Source organism: Diadema setosum, chromosome 12 (genome assembly GCF_964275005.1).
Source record: "Diadema setosum chromosome 12, eeDiaSeto1, whole genome shotgun sequence".
In the NCBI taxonomy this organism is placed as follows: domain Eukaryota; kingdom Metazoa; phylum Echinodermata; class Echinoidea; order Diadematoida; family Diadematidae; genus Diadema; species Diadema setosum.
Genome location: NC_092696.1, coordinates 23,010,324 through 23,028,257, shown reverse-complemented (window position 1 = coordinate 23,028,257; position 17,934 = coordinate 23,010,324). Strand labels below are relative to the sequence as shown.

Here is a 17,934-nt window from a genome sequence, read left to right as displayed (position 1 = left end):
GGCATCCATATCAGGGGCACATATTAAAAGAGATTCTTCCCTTTCAACCGGAATCAAAAGTTTTTCATTTCATGTACAGGGGTGAGACAAAGAGAGATATTTCTTTGCTCATACAGAGTTAAGACTAAATATGATTATAGAGATTTAAAAAAAAATCGTCTGGTACATACAGAAGTAATATCGAAGGTTTAACTCGCTCTTGCAAAGTATAGAAATATCTCATCAGCACTTTTCCCCTGTTGTTTGCGCAGATTAAAAACTCATGATCAGTATTTAGAAACCACCAATTAGGAGTCTGAAATTCTTCTTAAGGTTTTACTAAATTTTGCAATATATGGCTTTCCATACCACGCCAAAACTGGTGTAATATCATACAGCCAGGAGATCCCTGATACAACCCAAGATCCCTGTTAAGTGACCTCAGTCATTGCACTGCTTAATATTCAATTTGGTATTGAGGTTGACGACTCGACCGATTTAAGGCATCGGATCACAGCAGCCTGAGAATTACGAACGGACAGTAGTAGTCACTGAGACAACAACTAATTCGCTTGCTGCGCCGTCTTGATTTTGTGTCTTTAGCGCCTGCTCAGCATGTCGGACATTTCTTCAAAAGAAGATGATCTTCAAAGGATTGCACAACTGCAAGAGAAAATCAAACAGTATCGCCCGGGAAGTACAATTAGATTGAAGGAAAAACGACCAAAACGGTCTCCTCTACAAACACGAATCGGCCTCTTTGGTGGACCCGGAGTAGGTAAATCGGCCTTGATCAACTCGTTTCTATACGCTACAGACACGACAGCTATACCTGTGTGGACTCATATGGCGCCCGAGGGATACCAGTCACAGGCAGCGATGTCCACGAGGCGCGATGCGTATGATATCTCGTCAGGTCTTACCGTGTGCGATAACAGAGGGATGAAGGATTTCAGTCTGAAGTACATGTGTGAAGTGAATGCTCAGCTCGGTAAGCAGCTGAATTGTTTCATGTTTGATGATGTTAGTAACGGAATATTTGGTCTTGCATGAGCATAAAGTTTTTCCTTGGTGATGGTATCAGACACTTGAATCAGTGTACCCGGTATGTATTCAGGTCTCGGCACTTACATTTTTGTTTTTTGTTCGTTTTGTGGTGGCCAATTCTTGCCCATTAAAATCAGCAAATTTCATATTATTTTTTTTTTGTAGCTCGACAATGAAATGAATTATTCACAAGAAAATGAAAAATGAAATAAAATGAAAGCATTTAATAAAATATCAAAACAATACTCCATCATATTAAAATGCAAATTTACAGATGTGATAAAGTGCTTCGAATACCTTGTATTGTGACTTATAAGAAGTAAGATTATCAAAAAGTCTTAATATTTCAATACCAATACAAATCAAAATGATTGTAAACCAAATCCAATCAATTCAATCTAAGTTCAATTCATTTTAATCGTCTAATAAGGAATGGATGCATGTGAATACATACAAAATCAGGTTGGAAGAAACATTTGAATTGAAGCGTGACATAAAACTGACTCGATTGGCATTATAATAAAAACATAACCTGGCCAGTCCCAGTGCCCTCTCCTCTCAACCCAAGATAAACTATGGCAAACTCACCCAGAAACAGGTAACACAAAAACAAATTTAGCATCTGCATAAATGATAACAATAATTGCATCAACGATATCAATACATCTTACTGAATTCCAAGAATATTGCAAATAATCATTATGTCAGTAATCTTTCATAATCTTATATGATATTGAGCGTAATCATTATAAAATATCAGCTTCCAAACATACCACATAAAGTCATATTAATATCAAAGAAGACTGGCTGAAGAGAAAAGGAAAAATAGGGAGGGAAGAGAATTTAATGATAATTCATATATTTTGTTATGAGACATGAAACTGATACATCCCGAGATGAAGTGATGATGATGACCATGATAATGACGATGAAGATGACAATGATTATGGTGCTGAAGCTGATAATCGTTTTGATGTTATTAATGATGATGGTAGTGATGATGAAGATGATAACAATGTTGATATACAAATGCGTGGGATCTTGGGTATAAAACCATTATTTCCACTCAGTCCTCTCCATCAGGTCCAATTGACGGGAACTATTGAAGGCTCAAATCGCAAATTGCAACTGAAATGAAATCGCAAATGATAATGATGTGAGACTTGGTAGGGAAAATATATCGCTTCCACACGTACTGTGACTTCACTAAAGTGTGTATCTCATTGGTTTTGAGTCTAGGTGGCGACCTGGTGGCTACTCAAGAGTCTCGCTGCTGGGTTGAGGAGACGTCTCCGTGACGTCTTCTTGGGATTGGCTGGGTCTCTGGGAATCGCGGGAGAATCGAATAAGTTCGACCTACCTTTTCGGAGACTTTTCCCACCCTCCAGCTGGTCTTGGAGACGCCTCTGCGACGTCTCCTTAGTTGCGGCTGTTACGACCAAAATCAATCTGAGAATGATGGCACAAAAGAAACCATCAGCTAATGTTCAGGCGATTTATTAACAGTGATATTGTGGGTACAGACTCGTAATCGGTTTTTTACATCAGTACAATAATGATCAATAGAAACAATCATGAATCGGTAATGAAATCACTTACACGTGGTACATCCACATCTTAAATCACAAGGTCCATATAGTCCCCTGGTGATGTCCAACTACGATGTTCGATGCACAAATGAATGATCCTTGATGCACCCATGAATGATTCCTCCAACGTAAATCCAGAAGCACTGGTTGCAATAATCCACGTTATAGATCCAGGGTATAGGTCCACAGCGAAATGTGCAGTCTCCAATGTTATGACGACCACGTCCAGTCAATGCGTTGAATGATGATTCACTTTATAATGTCCAGCAAGGAATCCAGCCCGTCACAGCTTTGCCGTAACAATGTCCGTTGACACTAAAATACGGAGTCTATCTCCAATGTAGGCAAATTAATTATCTGCAGGCAAAATGTCTCCCAGGCCGTATCTCCACAAACGTAACAGGTCAGCAGGTAACACTGGACTGACTATAACAAGTCGCTTCAGAGCCAGAAGTGACGTAACTCTCAGAGCAGAGGTGTTGGGTACTCTGCCTACCTAAGAATTTCTCCAGCTTATATACTATCCATTCACCCCTTTCTAGTACATTCTGTAATTTTCTCCAACCTGGGGCTACACACTTGAATATTCTAGCAAGTCCAAGTTCCAGGAATCCTGGATGACTCACTGCCTAACTATGTGCATAACATCATTGCCAAAATTAACTACCAATCACATTGGGCTACAGGGACAGTGCCTCACTCAGCCAAATATGTAAGCACTTCCCAGAACATTCTGGAATGGGTGAAATAATTCTAGATTGAGTGAGCTATAACGTATTTCCTGTCACATGCATGTACTGTAGTTACATTGTATACCACCTAGAAAATTCTCCACTGATCTGGTCAGCCTGTATGTACTATATCTACATGTATATCATATAGAATGTTCTCCATTAATCTGGTCACCCCGTGTACATACACATTAAAACAACCATGCATACAGCCTTGATACATGTACATAACTACTTGTGTGTACATTTGTGACACGGCCACTAATTTTTGTCCGCGATGTCTGCGAGACATCTTCACGACCTTGCGGAGACGCATGGTGAAATACCAACGCCGCGGCAACGTCCCTGCGACTGCCTGGGGAATAAGTCGCCTGTGAACTGATCGTCGGAGGCTCCAGATATAACAAAATGACAACATTTCGTTACGAAATGATAATTTCGTAGACGAAATGTTGTCATTTCGTTAATGAAATTATCATATGATCATGATAACTTGCAGATTGTTTCTCGACAAACCATGAAGCTGTATGGCAGTGATCTGTCGCCAGTTGGAAGGTGCCTTATGCCATAGGCAGGGCGCTGGTTATACTTGAGTCCACGTCATGGGGCTCTTCTGGCATTACACAAAGCAGGGCCAAGGAACGCTCCAGAAGCTCTTCGACTTATGTCCCTCTGTGGGATGTTTGTTCATACAGAGATTTGGCACCCACTGAGACTACAGGCGGCATTGATGAGAGGGGCATAAAACTGTCATGGTGATATTCGAGCAACTTCTAACACGTACATGCACAGTTTACTAAACTGTATCAGGGAGGTGAGCACCTCCCTGACTGTATGCACTTTGCAGCGCTCACCGCATATCACTTTCGGAGTGTTCTAAGTGTTGGTGACCGTTTATACAGAGTTAGAATCCTAGCCCCAAGAGGGGTATAACTTGAGAGCGCTCCAGGGCCCAATTATCTGTTCATACAGAGTTCAAAGCGGTTCAGGTGCGCTTCTCTAGCTCTAGTTGCTCTAATTCTCTAATTGTCCTACATAATGGGGTATTACTGAACCTCGTTGCGACACTCAATGGAGCAGTTCCACTTCGTCACTAAAATGAGTTATGTATGTATGTATGTATGTATGCATGCTGTGGAAGGTACAACGTTACACACACTCTGGCACGTGTAGGTCCACTGCTCTTCGGCACTGAATCTTTCGCGAATCGTGCTCGAATGCTCTTTCTCTTTCTCTCTCTCTCTCTCTCACGTAGTGATGGTTATCACACATGGTGACAAAAAAAGTTTCATGGTTATTATTTTAATAGCTGTGGCTATATTCCCGCAAGAAGCAGTGGCGATGTCATCGTCTATAGTGGACGCACTTTCAAGGAGAAGGGTGTTGGCTCGAACCCTGCGTCGGCAAACATGTACCTTCGAGCAATGCATCTCATTCAGAATGATACATTCTCTTGGAGTGAAGCGATGAAGTGGAATGTATGTGCTGGTTTAATTTACGTGGTAATCCGCTTTGACCTGTTGAAAAAAAAAAAACCACCACAACGTTTAAAACAACCCTCTACCCCTCCCTGTACTAGAAAGAAATTAACGTTCATTCAGAAACGCAAACATTACATCTGTCTGTCATAAAATTATCTTCTGGTACAGCTGGTGCACGTCGAGATGGTGCAGAAGTGGTGTGGGACAAGACCATCATGTCGAAACTCGCCGGGCCCTTTGAGCGGGTATTTCTGGCCAAGGAAGGACAGAGGATTCATTGCGCAATTCTTGTTTTAAGGTATAGGTCATGATATAATTGACTCTTAGGCCCGAATTCACAAAGGTGGTACAATATTGAAACCATGGTTTCAACCATGGACAATTTGTATGGAGCGGCAAGTGTCGCATGGCCTATTCGTTACGAAACGAAATCAGTCATAATCGTTGGCGAAAAGACCATTTCGTTAACAAAATGACAACATTTCGTGAACGCAATGACCATTTCGTCGACGAAATGTTGTCATTTCGTTACGAAATGATCATTTCGTCAACGAAATGACTGATTTCGTAACGAAATAGGCCATGCGACACTTGGTGATCCATACAAATTGTCCATGGTTTAAACCATGGCTTCAATTGTACCACCTTTGTGAATTCGGGCCTTAATGTTTCCAGGAACTTCGCTCAACTTTCCAAGCTTTTTCATCAGCAATCAGTCTATCCAATCTTGAATCAATTGTAAAATTAGGCGGTTAAAAAAAGAAAAGGGCTCAAATGTTTTATTGTTTCCAGCAAAGCAGTGGCGTATCATATACGGGAGGGGGGGGGGGAGGCACGTGCCCCCCCCCCCCAATCCGCTGGTGAAAAAAAAAAAAAAACTTACGAAAATTGTAAAAATATGTAAGTACGGTTAATAACTCCATGCATGTAAGAATCGTGTATATTACATTTGAGACCATGTTGTTTTAAATGTTTCGTTAAAGTCTTATCAAAACCCTAGCTCTCTCTCTCTCTCTCTCTCTCTCTTTCCTTCGTTATCTAAAGTAACGTTCATTCAGTTTTGATCAATCTTTTGGGAAAAAAACAAACTAGTGAGGTAGAAGCATCATGTGCATGCGATTAGACTTAATATGATGATAAATGGTCACCCATATAATTATGTTATAAGCCCAAGATATGTTTTTAAACCTGTGCAGAAATATCGTTTTTCTTCATCGTATGATAAAACTTCTTCGAGCACTGTAAAACAAATTTTCTGCCTTCGTTTTGGCGAGTTCTCAATTTATAATGTATATCGTATTTTATGGAAGTTTATATTTTGTTACGTTTGCCGTAACTTTAGACGTTTAATCACGCAGAAAACCACCATTTTGAGGGTGGCTTCACTTTAAAAATGGAATTATTTTCATACACAGATTTTTTGAATGAGTCACTCGTGTGGGAGGGCGATACCACAACATTTAATCACACACACACACACACACGAACACAAACAATATACATGAATTAGGGGATGCTCTAAAGTGCAGATTTTGGATATCCTTCCTCCGCTTGGTCACTTCGACGCCCCCTCGCTGGTCATACCCCCCCCCCCCCCCAATCATGAACATGAACCGACACCCTTGACTACCACTGGCGGATCCAGGTGGGCGTACCGGGCGCCCCCCTTTAATTTCCAAAGCGAAAAAATATAGTTTTTTAGACTGTAAAATGTCAAAATTTTCAAGCTCGCTCGTTCCGCTCGCTCGCATTTAATTGTTATACAACTCTCCTGATGTTGCTGCCAGTAATTTGTCGTTTTACATCGTTATTCCATAATCAATGTAAGGAAAACTGTTATCATATAACAAACTTTGCGCCGACAAGAAAGGAGTTTTTGCATCTGGAACTTCGGGAAGATATTTACTGGGCAAAAATGATAACATATGTATTCAAGACACATGAAAAGAGCATGTTTATTCAGGCGCTGGCTCGCTTTCGCTCGCTCGCACACACAAATAAGTGAAGTAAATGATGGTTCTGGATATATGGAATGACTTTAGAGGGTATTGTTATAAGGCAAATTATCAGCAATGCCAGCAGTTATAACCTGCAATAAGAGAATGGAGCTACACGTCCTTGGTTGTCAGAAATATATAATCTAATTTCGCAGAAAAAAATGATCATAATTAATAATTCATAATTAATGTAATATTGGGATTATGTAGGTACATTTCAATAATCATCATCATCATCAATCAATCAATCAATAAATCAATCAATCAATCAATCAATCAGTCATATATTTAATGAGCGCAGAAACCATGTTTATATAATTCTACTGCATTCATATTTCACATTCCTCGAGTAAAGCAATATTTCCATTTCATTTTCCAGAATTATTCAGTTACAAAATGATTAAAAAAAAACTGCCAAAAGTATGCATGAAATCGCACGATGACCAACATAAATATAAACAATCTCCCTACCGTCGGAGGGGGGACGTATCCCCTCCCACACCCTCCCCCCCCCCCCCCGCTCGCTCCGCTCGCTTTGCGCTCCCCTTTACGGAATTCCTGGATCCACCCCTGACTAAACGTACAGTAAAAGGAAGAGTCCTATTTGTGGCAATGTTGTTCAATGACTACGCTGTGGAATGTATCACATCCCGTTATGTATTGTACTCCCAATTAAGTTTGCAGACTGACAGCGCACTCACACACGCGCACACACACATACACACGCACGCACGCACAAGCATACACAAATTGTCATCCTAAAAATTACTTTTCCACGAGGTGCCCCCCTCCCAATGTCTTGACCCACGGTACGCCACTTTGCAGCAAAGAATGAAGAGTGTCTGAATTCAGATTCAGTTGACGGAAAATTCATACTCGACACAAACACCAATATATTTCAATTCTGTAGAAACGCGTATTCATACGTGATACAGGTAATTTCATTTTCGATTACATGTGGGTAGATAACTTCAGCCACAGAAGAACATACATACATGTATAAGAATGGATCCACAAGGTTATTTTAAAAAAAAAGAGTTGAATTGACTCGCTCACGTCTTATTCAATAAAAGCGTTGTCGTTGAGTTTATCTAAATTTATATACCTCACGTATTATTTCCTTTGGATTTGTATTTGTTCGTTTGTATTTCTGTATCTGTCGCTATAGTGCACAAAGACTATCAGTACAGCCGTCTGACATGGAACATCTGATTGCGACTATCAAAAAAGTGACTGGTGAGTATGAAATAGGGTGCACGTCACGAGTTCGACACCCACGAATGATACAGCCCACGAGTCATACATCCCCATGAGTTCGACACTGAATAAAGAAGGCCCACGAGACCGACACATTAAGCCTCTTTGTTGTTGTAATGCCGAACTCGAGAGCTGTTTTTCATCTACTGTCGAGCTCATGGACCTCATTTGCCTGTAAGTGTCAAACTCATGGGCTGTATGACTCATGGACTGCATGACTCAATGCCAACTCTTGGGCTGTATGACTCATGGGTGTCGGTCTTGTGGGATGACCCTTGAAAATCCTAGTTACTTCACTCTAGAATGACCTTTAGCTGAGTTGCACTGGACTCTTGATAAATACGCACATCACTACATTCTTGGGGGCTAGCTTGGATTGTCATAGTATTTTGCAACTTTTCAGGGGAATCATTAAAGCCCTTAATTTAAAAGTTTTTGTTGACGGCGATTTAAAAAAAATTGACTTCTCAAAATCTCTCTTTACATAGTTATCTATACACACAAATAGGCCCTCTGTTTATACTATAAATATATATATATATACTTATTATAATCCATATACATTCACGCATTTGTTCTATGATCTCATTTATCCTGCTACCATCATCGCTATTGTTATTACTGTGATAACCATTATTGTTATAATACCACTCTGTATATGATAGATAGGTGCAAGAATTCGTCAGGCATAGTAACTCTAGGTGATAGCATGCTAGGCGGAAGGAGTAGATATAGGAACTTCGTTCAATTATAGAATTATTCATTTTTCTCGAGCTATCGACCAGCTTTTCCTTTGTCAAGACATAATTATGTGTGTGATCGAGGTAACGGCGATAAAATTTCCCTAAGTTAGAACATACACAGACATAGTGTGTACATACTGTCAGGCATACACACAAATGTCCCATGATTAAATATGCATAAAGATACGGTGTACATTGTGTAACAAATTAGTAAAGAAACCCGAATTGTATCAGTGTGCGTCAAGTCATATCGAATTCATCCACAAAATATTGAAACATTAGCTAAAAAAAACACTGGTAATTGTAAATTCATACATGGGGAGGTGGTTCTAGAACAATGGAAAGGCGTGTACTATAGTATACACCACCAGTCTCATACCACCTCCCTGCATGACTCAGCTGTCTGATAGTCATTACCAAGTAATAGCCTATTTAACGTTTTTCTGTCTCACAGGGTACCCTCCTATAGTTGTCATCACTCACAAAAATTGTACGTCAGATGCCAACTCGCTCTCAAACTACCAAAAGACTCTCAAGGACGTCGGTATCATGTACGTCTTCTTGGTCGAGAACTACACCTTCACTGACTTCCGATACGACAGCGAAAAGCACCTCGCCGCTCTTGAAGTCTTGTATCAGTGCATGATCGAAGCGGATAAAATCATGCAAGTTTTGCTAACTGATGAGCCTGAAGAGGAGGAAAGGACGAAAACAGGAGAGGAGAAAAAGGAAGAAAAGGGATGGTGTAGCATTCAGTAGCACGGCAGGGCCTGCATTACTTTCACCTACATACAGACATAGCCATACCCAGATATTAACACACAAACATACTCGTACACAGCACACATGCACACCAACATAAACACAGTCAGTCATAATTCATTATGTAGCCTATGCACTATTCGTTTGTTCAATTCATAGTAATTTGTTCTCTACATTGCCCTCTTTTGATTATTCGAGAGACTTCCATTATTTACTTTTAACTTGTATTATTGATGTGTTTGACTAAACGAATTAACTAATCTTGCATAAGAACGATTTGAGCATATACAGTGTATCTGCATATTATTTCATACATAAAATATGTGTATTAATGTATACAAATTTAAACATACATAATATATACATATATATATATATATATATGAAGAGCTTGCTTCAAAAAGGCGCTAAATCCATTGAAAAATGATGGATTCATTTATTTAATCAATACTTTGGTCATTCGTAATTTCTTTTTTGTTGTCATTGTATTTCTTATATTACGTATGTATTTTCTCATTGTATTGTTATCATAGGAATATTGTTGTAAAGCGCATAGAGACTTCAGTGTAACATGCGCTATATAAGCAGAATGTATTGCTATTATCATTATTAGTTACTGCCCTTTGGAAGCAAGCTCTTCGTATATAGCCTATATATCATGTACAATCATATAGGAACATAACCTTAGAACTTTCATGGAAAGGTAAGTGAAATCTGTCATGGAATATTTTGTGAGTTTGATTATGTCTCTGTGGACATCATCGATGTACATAATGTGATAGAAAATGCACTTACTGGTATGTTAGAGTGAGACTGAAATGAAAGAAGTGTTCTCTTAAGTTCCAGGGTATAGGTCCAAAGACTCAATTCCTTGCTCACCAGCCGATTATCAACTGCAAATCAACTGCAGGAAAAAAAAAGTAATCACTCACACACACACACACACACACACACACACACACATACACAAAACAAGAAAACAATTCTAAGTCCAGAGCGAGAGTGGCTTGCCCCACCTAATTTCACCTGATGTGAAACGTTTAGAGTTAGACTGCAGGCCCTACAATCACTTTACAACTATCGGTCTGCATCCTGCAAGCTTGAATTCAAAGATGTTTATGAGGATCCTTAATTTCACAAGCTTTGCTTTTTCGAGGGTATCCTTGATGATGTGAATAAATGGTGTCATGCCCTCACAATTTGCCATACGGTGTGCATATCAAATCATTAAATTTCCTGCAGGCCAATAATCACTTTACAACTATCGGTCTGCATCCTGCGAGCTTGATTTCAAAGATCCCGAACAAAAAGAAAAAAAAAAAGTGACTCGTGTAAACATAAACCCCTCGTTTATAAAACAACAACAACAAACTGATTTTATGATTAATAGAAATACACTTAACACGTTGCCAGGTGCTATTTCCTTTTAAGGTGTGTTGATACAGTGTAGATAGGGTTACATCAACTAACTTCCTTGGTCTTCGTGATGAGCAATCGAGATATTGGAAGAGTCACATCAATCATTTGTGTAAGTTGTTGCCAAAGAATATTGGTGCTATCTTTAAGTTAAATTGGTTTTTTTATTTCTCAACATATTTCATTTATACTATACTCAACTATTGTGCCTTATATCATGGTGTATTTTGTTGTATTATGCAGTATTATATTATATTATAGTATATTATATTATATTACATTATATTATATTATATTATATTATATTATATTATATTATATTATATTATATCATATTGATGTGCTTGGATGGTGTGCTTGCATAGGGAAAATCTAATAGAAGTTTATTTCTTTTGTTTATGCCATTGTTCTGTAATTGTGTGATTCATGACACAGTTATCATTATAAATAAATGTATTTTTCATTTATTTTGTTTATAGATATACAGGGCGCCATTGTAAAGCAGTTAGCAAACTAAATGTGCCTACCCTGTATCTTTTAAAGAGAATATGAATGAATGAATAGATAAATTATTTTCGTAACATTGCGATTGTTTTTTGTTTTGTTTCATGTCCCTTTTCTAAATATTTGTTTTCTATCCATGCCCCATGCTTGTTGTAGTTGTTATGTTATATAGTTGTTTATACTATTAGTATTTGATTAGTTGCTGAATATTACTTGTCATGTTCGCTGTGATTATGAGGATCCTTCATTTCACAAGCTTCACTTTTTCGAGGGTATCCTAGATGATGTGAATAAATGATGTCATGCCCTCACAATTTGCCATACGGTGTGCATATCAAATCAGGGAATTTACCGTTTTTTATCAAATGATCATATTCTGATCCTGTATAGCTAACTTATTATCATTTTTTTTTTGTACGCAATCATTAGGAAATTTAAACTGATGACAATATCAGCTTACTCCGTAACATTCATATGAACTACTGTTCAAGAACTGTTGTACAAAAATTGTGGCAAATCTCAAATGTCTGAACTCCCGTCTTTAAATCCGATTCTGATCAAACTTTCGCTGTTGTATCCCATGTTACAATTTGTTCTTTGTTCAGACTAACTTATTTGTCCTGGAGTTCACCTTGGAGTAAACGTATTTGTTTTTATAAATCTCACTTTAGAGAGTGCTAAATCATGCATTTGTCATGAAGTAATTTAAGTAAACGACTTCTTATGTTCACTCAATATTGTCATCTCTTTCAAGAGAAGGTGATATTCAAAGTTGAATACCACGTAATGTTTGAAAGTAAACACAAACTTAACTGAGTAAATAATTAACGTATGTATTTTAAGTATCTTGTCAGCGTAACAATAATATTGCTATCAAGTTGTAGTATCTGTATTCCCTTTTCTTTCAGTAATGATATGAGCAATATTAGAACAATCCACATGGTCAAAACTAATGTATATATCCATTTTTGTATATTGTTCATTTCAGTGAATTATAGTGTGGTCATAGTCTATGTCCTTTGGTGATGGTATAGTGTTGATTTGGATGAGTTGTGTGTGTGTGTGTTTGTGTTTTAGACTTATAATTGCTTTTTTTGTATATACAATGTACAATTTAAAGAAAATTGAGCAGTTTTTTTTTATTGAGTTTGTTTATTTGTTGTTATTTTTTTTAATTGCCGCGCATTAGAGTATAATGTATGTATAGCGTATAGCTGTGCTAGATGATTATGTGTTGTAAAGCACTGTGAAACAACTGTATTTTGAAAGAGCGCTATACAAATGTAATTATTGTATTGTCCTCTTTGGTAAAGTGCTGTTACACCTCTTCTGCTTCAACAGGAATTGTGGAGCTAATTTGCATAGGTCCTTCGTGTCTTGAGTCATTCGAGCAAAGGTATTAAGGCCTATAGTACGATGCTTTCCTCAATAGATATAACCAGGCACTCGAGTCGACAGTAATGATGCAATAAATTCACAACTTGGTCTTTCGATTTCATTTGTCGGACCCTAATGTTTGTGTGTAATGTTCGTTTAAGGTGAAATATCCATGTCATGTTCAAGCTAGCTTTGATAAATGAGGACAAAATCAAAGAAAACGGCGAAAATCTCAAATATTTCACGTAAACGATAATGAAGTAATGGGGTTTGAAGGCTCTGATATTCAAAGTGTGTGTTTATGATACATTATTAGAACTGACAGTCTTTGTTGCAGTTCCGTTCTCATTGTTCAATATCCATGATTTTATAAAGCCGTATTCGCTTTAAACCAACCTGCAGACCTGTACTAACCATCAAACGAAACAAACATATAGGACATTGAAGCACCCAATTTGTTGTTTTGTTTTACGGTTTAGAATTTAATTGACACAATATTTGTCATGTATCAAATAAGGCCAGCCATATGTCTTCAAGCTATGCTTAACATGGCGCCAATCTACACGTTACATCTATGGGAAACATTATATGCTCATAATAACTACATTAAGGAGGCACTCGGCTTTCAGGAGACAATTTGTGTTTAACGTTTTCAACTATTTTATATCCCATCTAATGCTTTACTACTGACATTGTTATCTACACAATGTCTCCCTTTAATAAGCTGGATCAAGAGTTATACATAGATATATGATGATTATGTTCCCTCAAAATGTAAAATCAAGCTATGCTTAATTATTTTCTTTTCTGAGCTATATTTTCTTATTTCTGTAGGCTAACTTTATACACACATTTTTCTCCACCTTATGATTAATGGACTTTGTCTGATTGTTACTGATTTGTTAAAAGTAGTATTTGCAGTATTTACAGAAAGAGCAGAAATGAAGTTCTTCTCGATATATATAAAAAGAAAATAGATTGACTCTTCAGGATTTCACTGCGTACATTTCATTCTAATTCAGAAAGTTTTTAGTAGAATTGGCTGAATGAATGATATCTGCACAACATCAGAAAAGAAATTGAGAGAGAAAGATGATACGGGAAATTTATTGTAGGAACTAAAATATTTGCCAAGTATTGAAGAATTTAATAGTAACACATGTACAAGAGACTTTTGCAAAATAATCCGACAATTATATATGAACATCAGATGGTTCAAATGAAAGAAGTTTATGATTGCTTCATAACAAACTCCAACATCAATAGTAGAAATAAGAATAAAATCTATAGCAATAGACAGATAACCAATAACTGCGGTTTCTGGGATTTGCTGGATTAAAGGAAGCATCGGCATTCTCTTATCCACCACTGACTCAAAATTGAGAATTAACATATTAATGGTGACTTCGTCACTCTAAACACGTATTCACACCCACATCTATGACAAGTGGTTGTCTTTCTTTGTGACCAAACCTCGTGACGTTATCATTCCTAGGCTATATGTTAATTGATACACCGCAAGGAAACGTCAACTTGTCTCAGTAAGTACAGGTGTAGTATCAAATTTTGTACTCTGGTTAACACTCCAGCTTACGGTAAAGCTGTTTTCACATGAAAGAGGGAGGGGGAAATGGATGAATACAAAATAATTCTGAAAAAAAAATGAACCAATTAAGCCAAAAAAATCATACATACAAACATTAGAAATAAAATCAATCAAGCTAAACAATTCATACATATATTACAATAGACGAGGTTCTGTGAGGCCGTAGAGAAAGTGCAAGATAAGTGCATTTCACGCTTTCTAAGTTCAGTTGGTCGCGTTGACAAACCAATTTTACTCATCAAAATCTGACAACATTCACGCACACACAAAGCACTGTGCAAATTTATGTGTACTTATTATGTTTCGGTTGTATGCCATTATTTTCCATGTGAAGTGTATGTACATCTCTCAATCAACCCTATTTACCTACATCAGTACTATGACACCCCTACTCCAGTACAAAGGAGCTCATTCTACCACATCGCTATAACTTGGGAACTGTCGAAAGGTTTTGTTTGTTTGTTTTTGTTGTTGGTTTTTTTTTAATGGATATGAATATGTTCTATGCACGTTACCAAGCTATATCCAGAACAAGATTGCCAGTCAATCACGAAATACGGTAGTATGCTACTAGTATCAGCAGTGGTCCGAACATTTCAAATAGTGATACAAAAGTAAGATAAATTATACAAATATGTACATAGAAATATAAATTATGTATTTTCCGCTGTCCGTAGAGTTAAAATAGCTTTTGCCCCCCCCCCCCCCGCTTACTTTTTTTTTTCATAGTCCCTGGCACACATGAATGCTAGTATTACACCTATATTTGTCAGTGTTTGTAGTAGTGAAATAATTTACAAAAAATGTATTTGTATCCAAGTATATACTCTCTACATCAATCAAGAAAAGATATGTTTGTTTGTTTGTTTGAAAAGATTTTATTTTCTGCATTTCATATTTTCTTTCAGAATAACAAAAATAACAAAGGCAGGTTCAATTACACAAATACAATTCTGAAAATTATTGACATATTACATAGTAAGTCATATTTTGTATGTAAAGACAAATGAAACGTTAAATAACATACAAAATGTTTATATGGCCAATAATGACTTAATTCACAGTACAATATATAATATATACATATGATGCAGAGGGCCGCCGTTATAAGCCGTGCTTGAACAGACGGACAGCCAGAGTTAAATTACCATTTTTTATTGTAGTACTTGAACACTAATACAGATGGGCCATGTTAAAGTGCGCGTAAATCCAGTTTTATACAATTACTTGGTAAACAGGAGTGGTGCCTGTGAGTGCGTGTGCAGGTGATGAAGCGCGAAAGTGTTGATGGTCAGCACTTCTAAGAAAATGATTGGATATGTTATAATATGGGCGAAGGGTCAAGCAGCAAAGTAAAAGAAAAGGAAAAGGGGGTGGACCAAATATTGCCTTGTTGTTGAGTATAAGAGGTACATGTTTAATGATTACTGTACCGTATGATATTGTGCCAAGAAATATTTCTTTGTATTTGCCTTAAAGGAATAGAGAGATGTGCACTGTTTTATGTGGAGAGGGAGTGAATTCCAAATATCAGGCCCGTTATGCCGAATTGATTTTTGAGCTAATAGGAGTTTAGGGTTATTCGGATAGTAATTCATCGGATAGTAATTCAAAAAATAATTGCTATCCACAGCGCATGCATCCCTTTTGAGTACTGGTATATGCGACTTGTGTATCAAAAAATAAAGTCGAGTAGGCCTATTCATTAACAATTCAAAAGAAAGTATCAATCGATTATAATAACGCGTTAACGTTTATGTTTTGATGATAAAGAGGTCTATTCATATACAAAACAGCCATATTATCCTTTGGTAATTGGGTAGACCTTGATTCTATCCATCTCTATTTTACCATATCCTTCATATCCAAGAAAGAACAACATGTCATTTTCCTCTCGTTCAATATATTTACAACAATGTCTAGAAAGAGATTACGACATGCCAAGTGGGATCGAATCCCGCGTAGCGTCGACATGCAAATCTCCCTGGTGCTTCGGGCAGGCGGGAAGAGGCGATGAGACCAGGAGGCACAGCAACATTTCCCTGACGGTAGGTCAGGGAAGCCTTGGAAGGAATTAAGGACCATATTGGAAGACGCGGTCAATAGCCTCTATGGTTAGGAGATATCCGAAGGACCAAGTCACAGGCCCATAAGAAGGAAGAGACAGAAGGCGTTTTGGACGCGTTGCACCTGTTCGCGTAACGCATTCTCCCGTTTTCGCTGTCAAGGTTTGACTTAGACATGTTAGACGCACGACGACAATAGAATTATTTTATACAAAATTTACCAGCATGATGATGACAACAGGGTTTAACAAACTGACTATCATGATGTGTTCTTTCCTCTTTTTCACCTTCATTCTTTCTTTTGCCTAAAACAATATTCAGTACAATGTCCTGTTAAAGTACACTTCAGTGAGTACCAGAAAGTATTTCAATTAAATGCTCGTCAATGAACTCATCAAATTACAGTTAATGTCAAAATCACTGCCTTTCATAATATTTGAACTCTCAGCATCGCTTAGTAGATCTGGAAAAAAAACCCACTAGAAATATGATCCAGTCGAGAACAAACCATGTGATCCTTTTGAATCCGGGTTATCAAGGGTGACACTTTCTCCAAATACCCAATAGGTTAAGTTCTTCTATCAAGGCATTGACCATCATTATTTGCATGTCTGTTTGAATGACAATCAACAAAGCCTTTATATTCCAAATTTCCTAAGGCAATATCAAAATTTACCATTGAATACAGTGTATTTTGATAAGATGTGTAGCTCCAATTTTCTAATTCTAACAACAAATAGATCATTCTAAAAATCAAGGCAATCTTTGTTTTGCCAATACATGCTTAACTCCAGTAGTCTTCCCATCCAGCGATCGTTGTATTGAAACTTTAAAAATTAATTTTTTTTTGACGGATTGTTCTATTTTCCTCACATTTTCACTGACGTGTTCTACTAATAGGGCCTTTTGCTGCATTCGCTCAATCCACACATAATTTATTATTTATTTTTTACCAGTGTTTGGGTAAACATGACCTTCAAACGTTTAGCTATTAGGGATTTCATTTCATTTCATTTCAAACGTTTAGTTATTAACCCTGCGCCGATGAGATAAAGAAGAGCACGTTGATTTCCACATACCAATCGACAGGAAATAAACGTAGCACACAGAGAGATAAAAGGATGGTATAGTTTTGGTAGAGAAGGGGCTTCAGATTTCCAGCTTTCTGTGAGATAATGAGAAATCTCGTATCAAATATGAAAGAGAATATTATTTTAAAAGGAAATCCAAGTTGTTGTTTTTTTTTTTTTCGCTGAAAATTGGTTTTATAATGGTTAAGATATCCAAAACAAAGCAATTCTAATGAAAGGTGGGACCCACCTTTTATTAGGATCGCTTTGTTTTACTTTGTTTTTGGATATCTCAGCCACTTCAAAACA

The 17,934-nt window shown here is 37.3% G+C and overlaps 1 protein-coding gene across 1 annotated transcript; it reads left to right on the top strand.

Moving 5' to 3' along the window:
• The first annotated feature begins 549 nt into the window (after window positions 1-549).
• Window positions 550-9,783, top strand: LOC140236219 (uncharacterized). The gene is made up of 4 exons (XM_072316185.1): window positions 550-970; window positions 4,996-5,125; window positions 7,993-8,060; window positions 9,279-9,783. The coding sequence occupies exons 1-4, from the start codon at window positions 595-597 to the stop codon at window positions 9,581-9,583; spliced, it is 879 nt and encodes a 292-aa protein (XP_072172286.1). The 5' UTR covers window positions 550-594; the 3' UTR covers window positions 9,584-9,783.
• The last annotated feature ends 8,151 nt before the right edge of the window (window positions 9,784-17,934 follow it).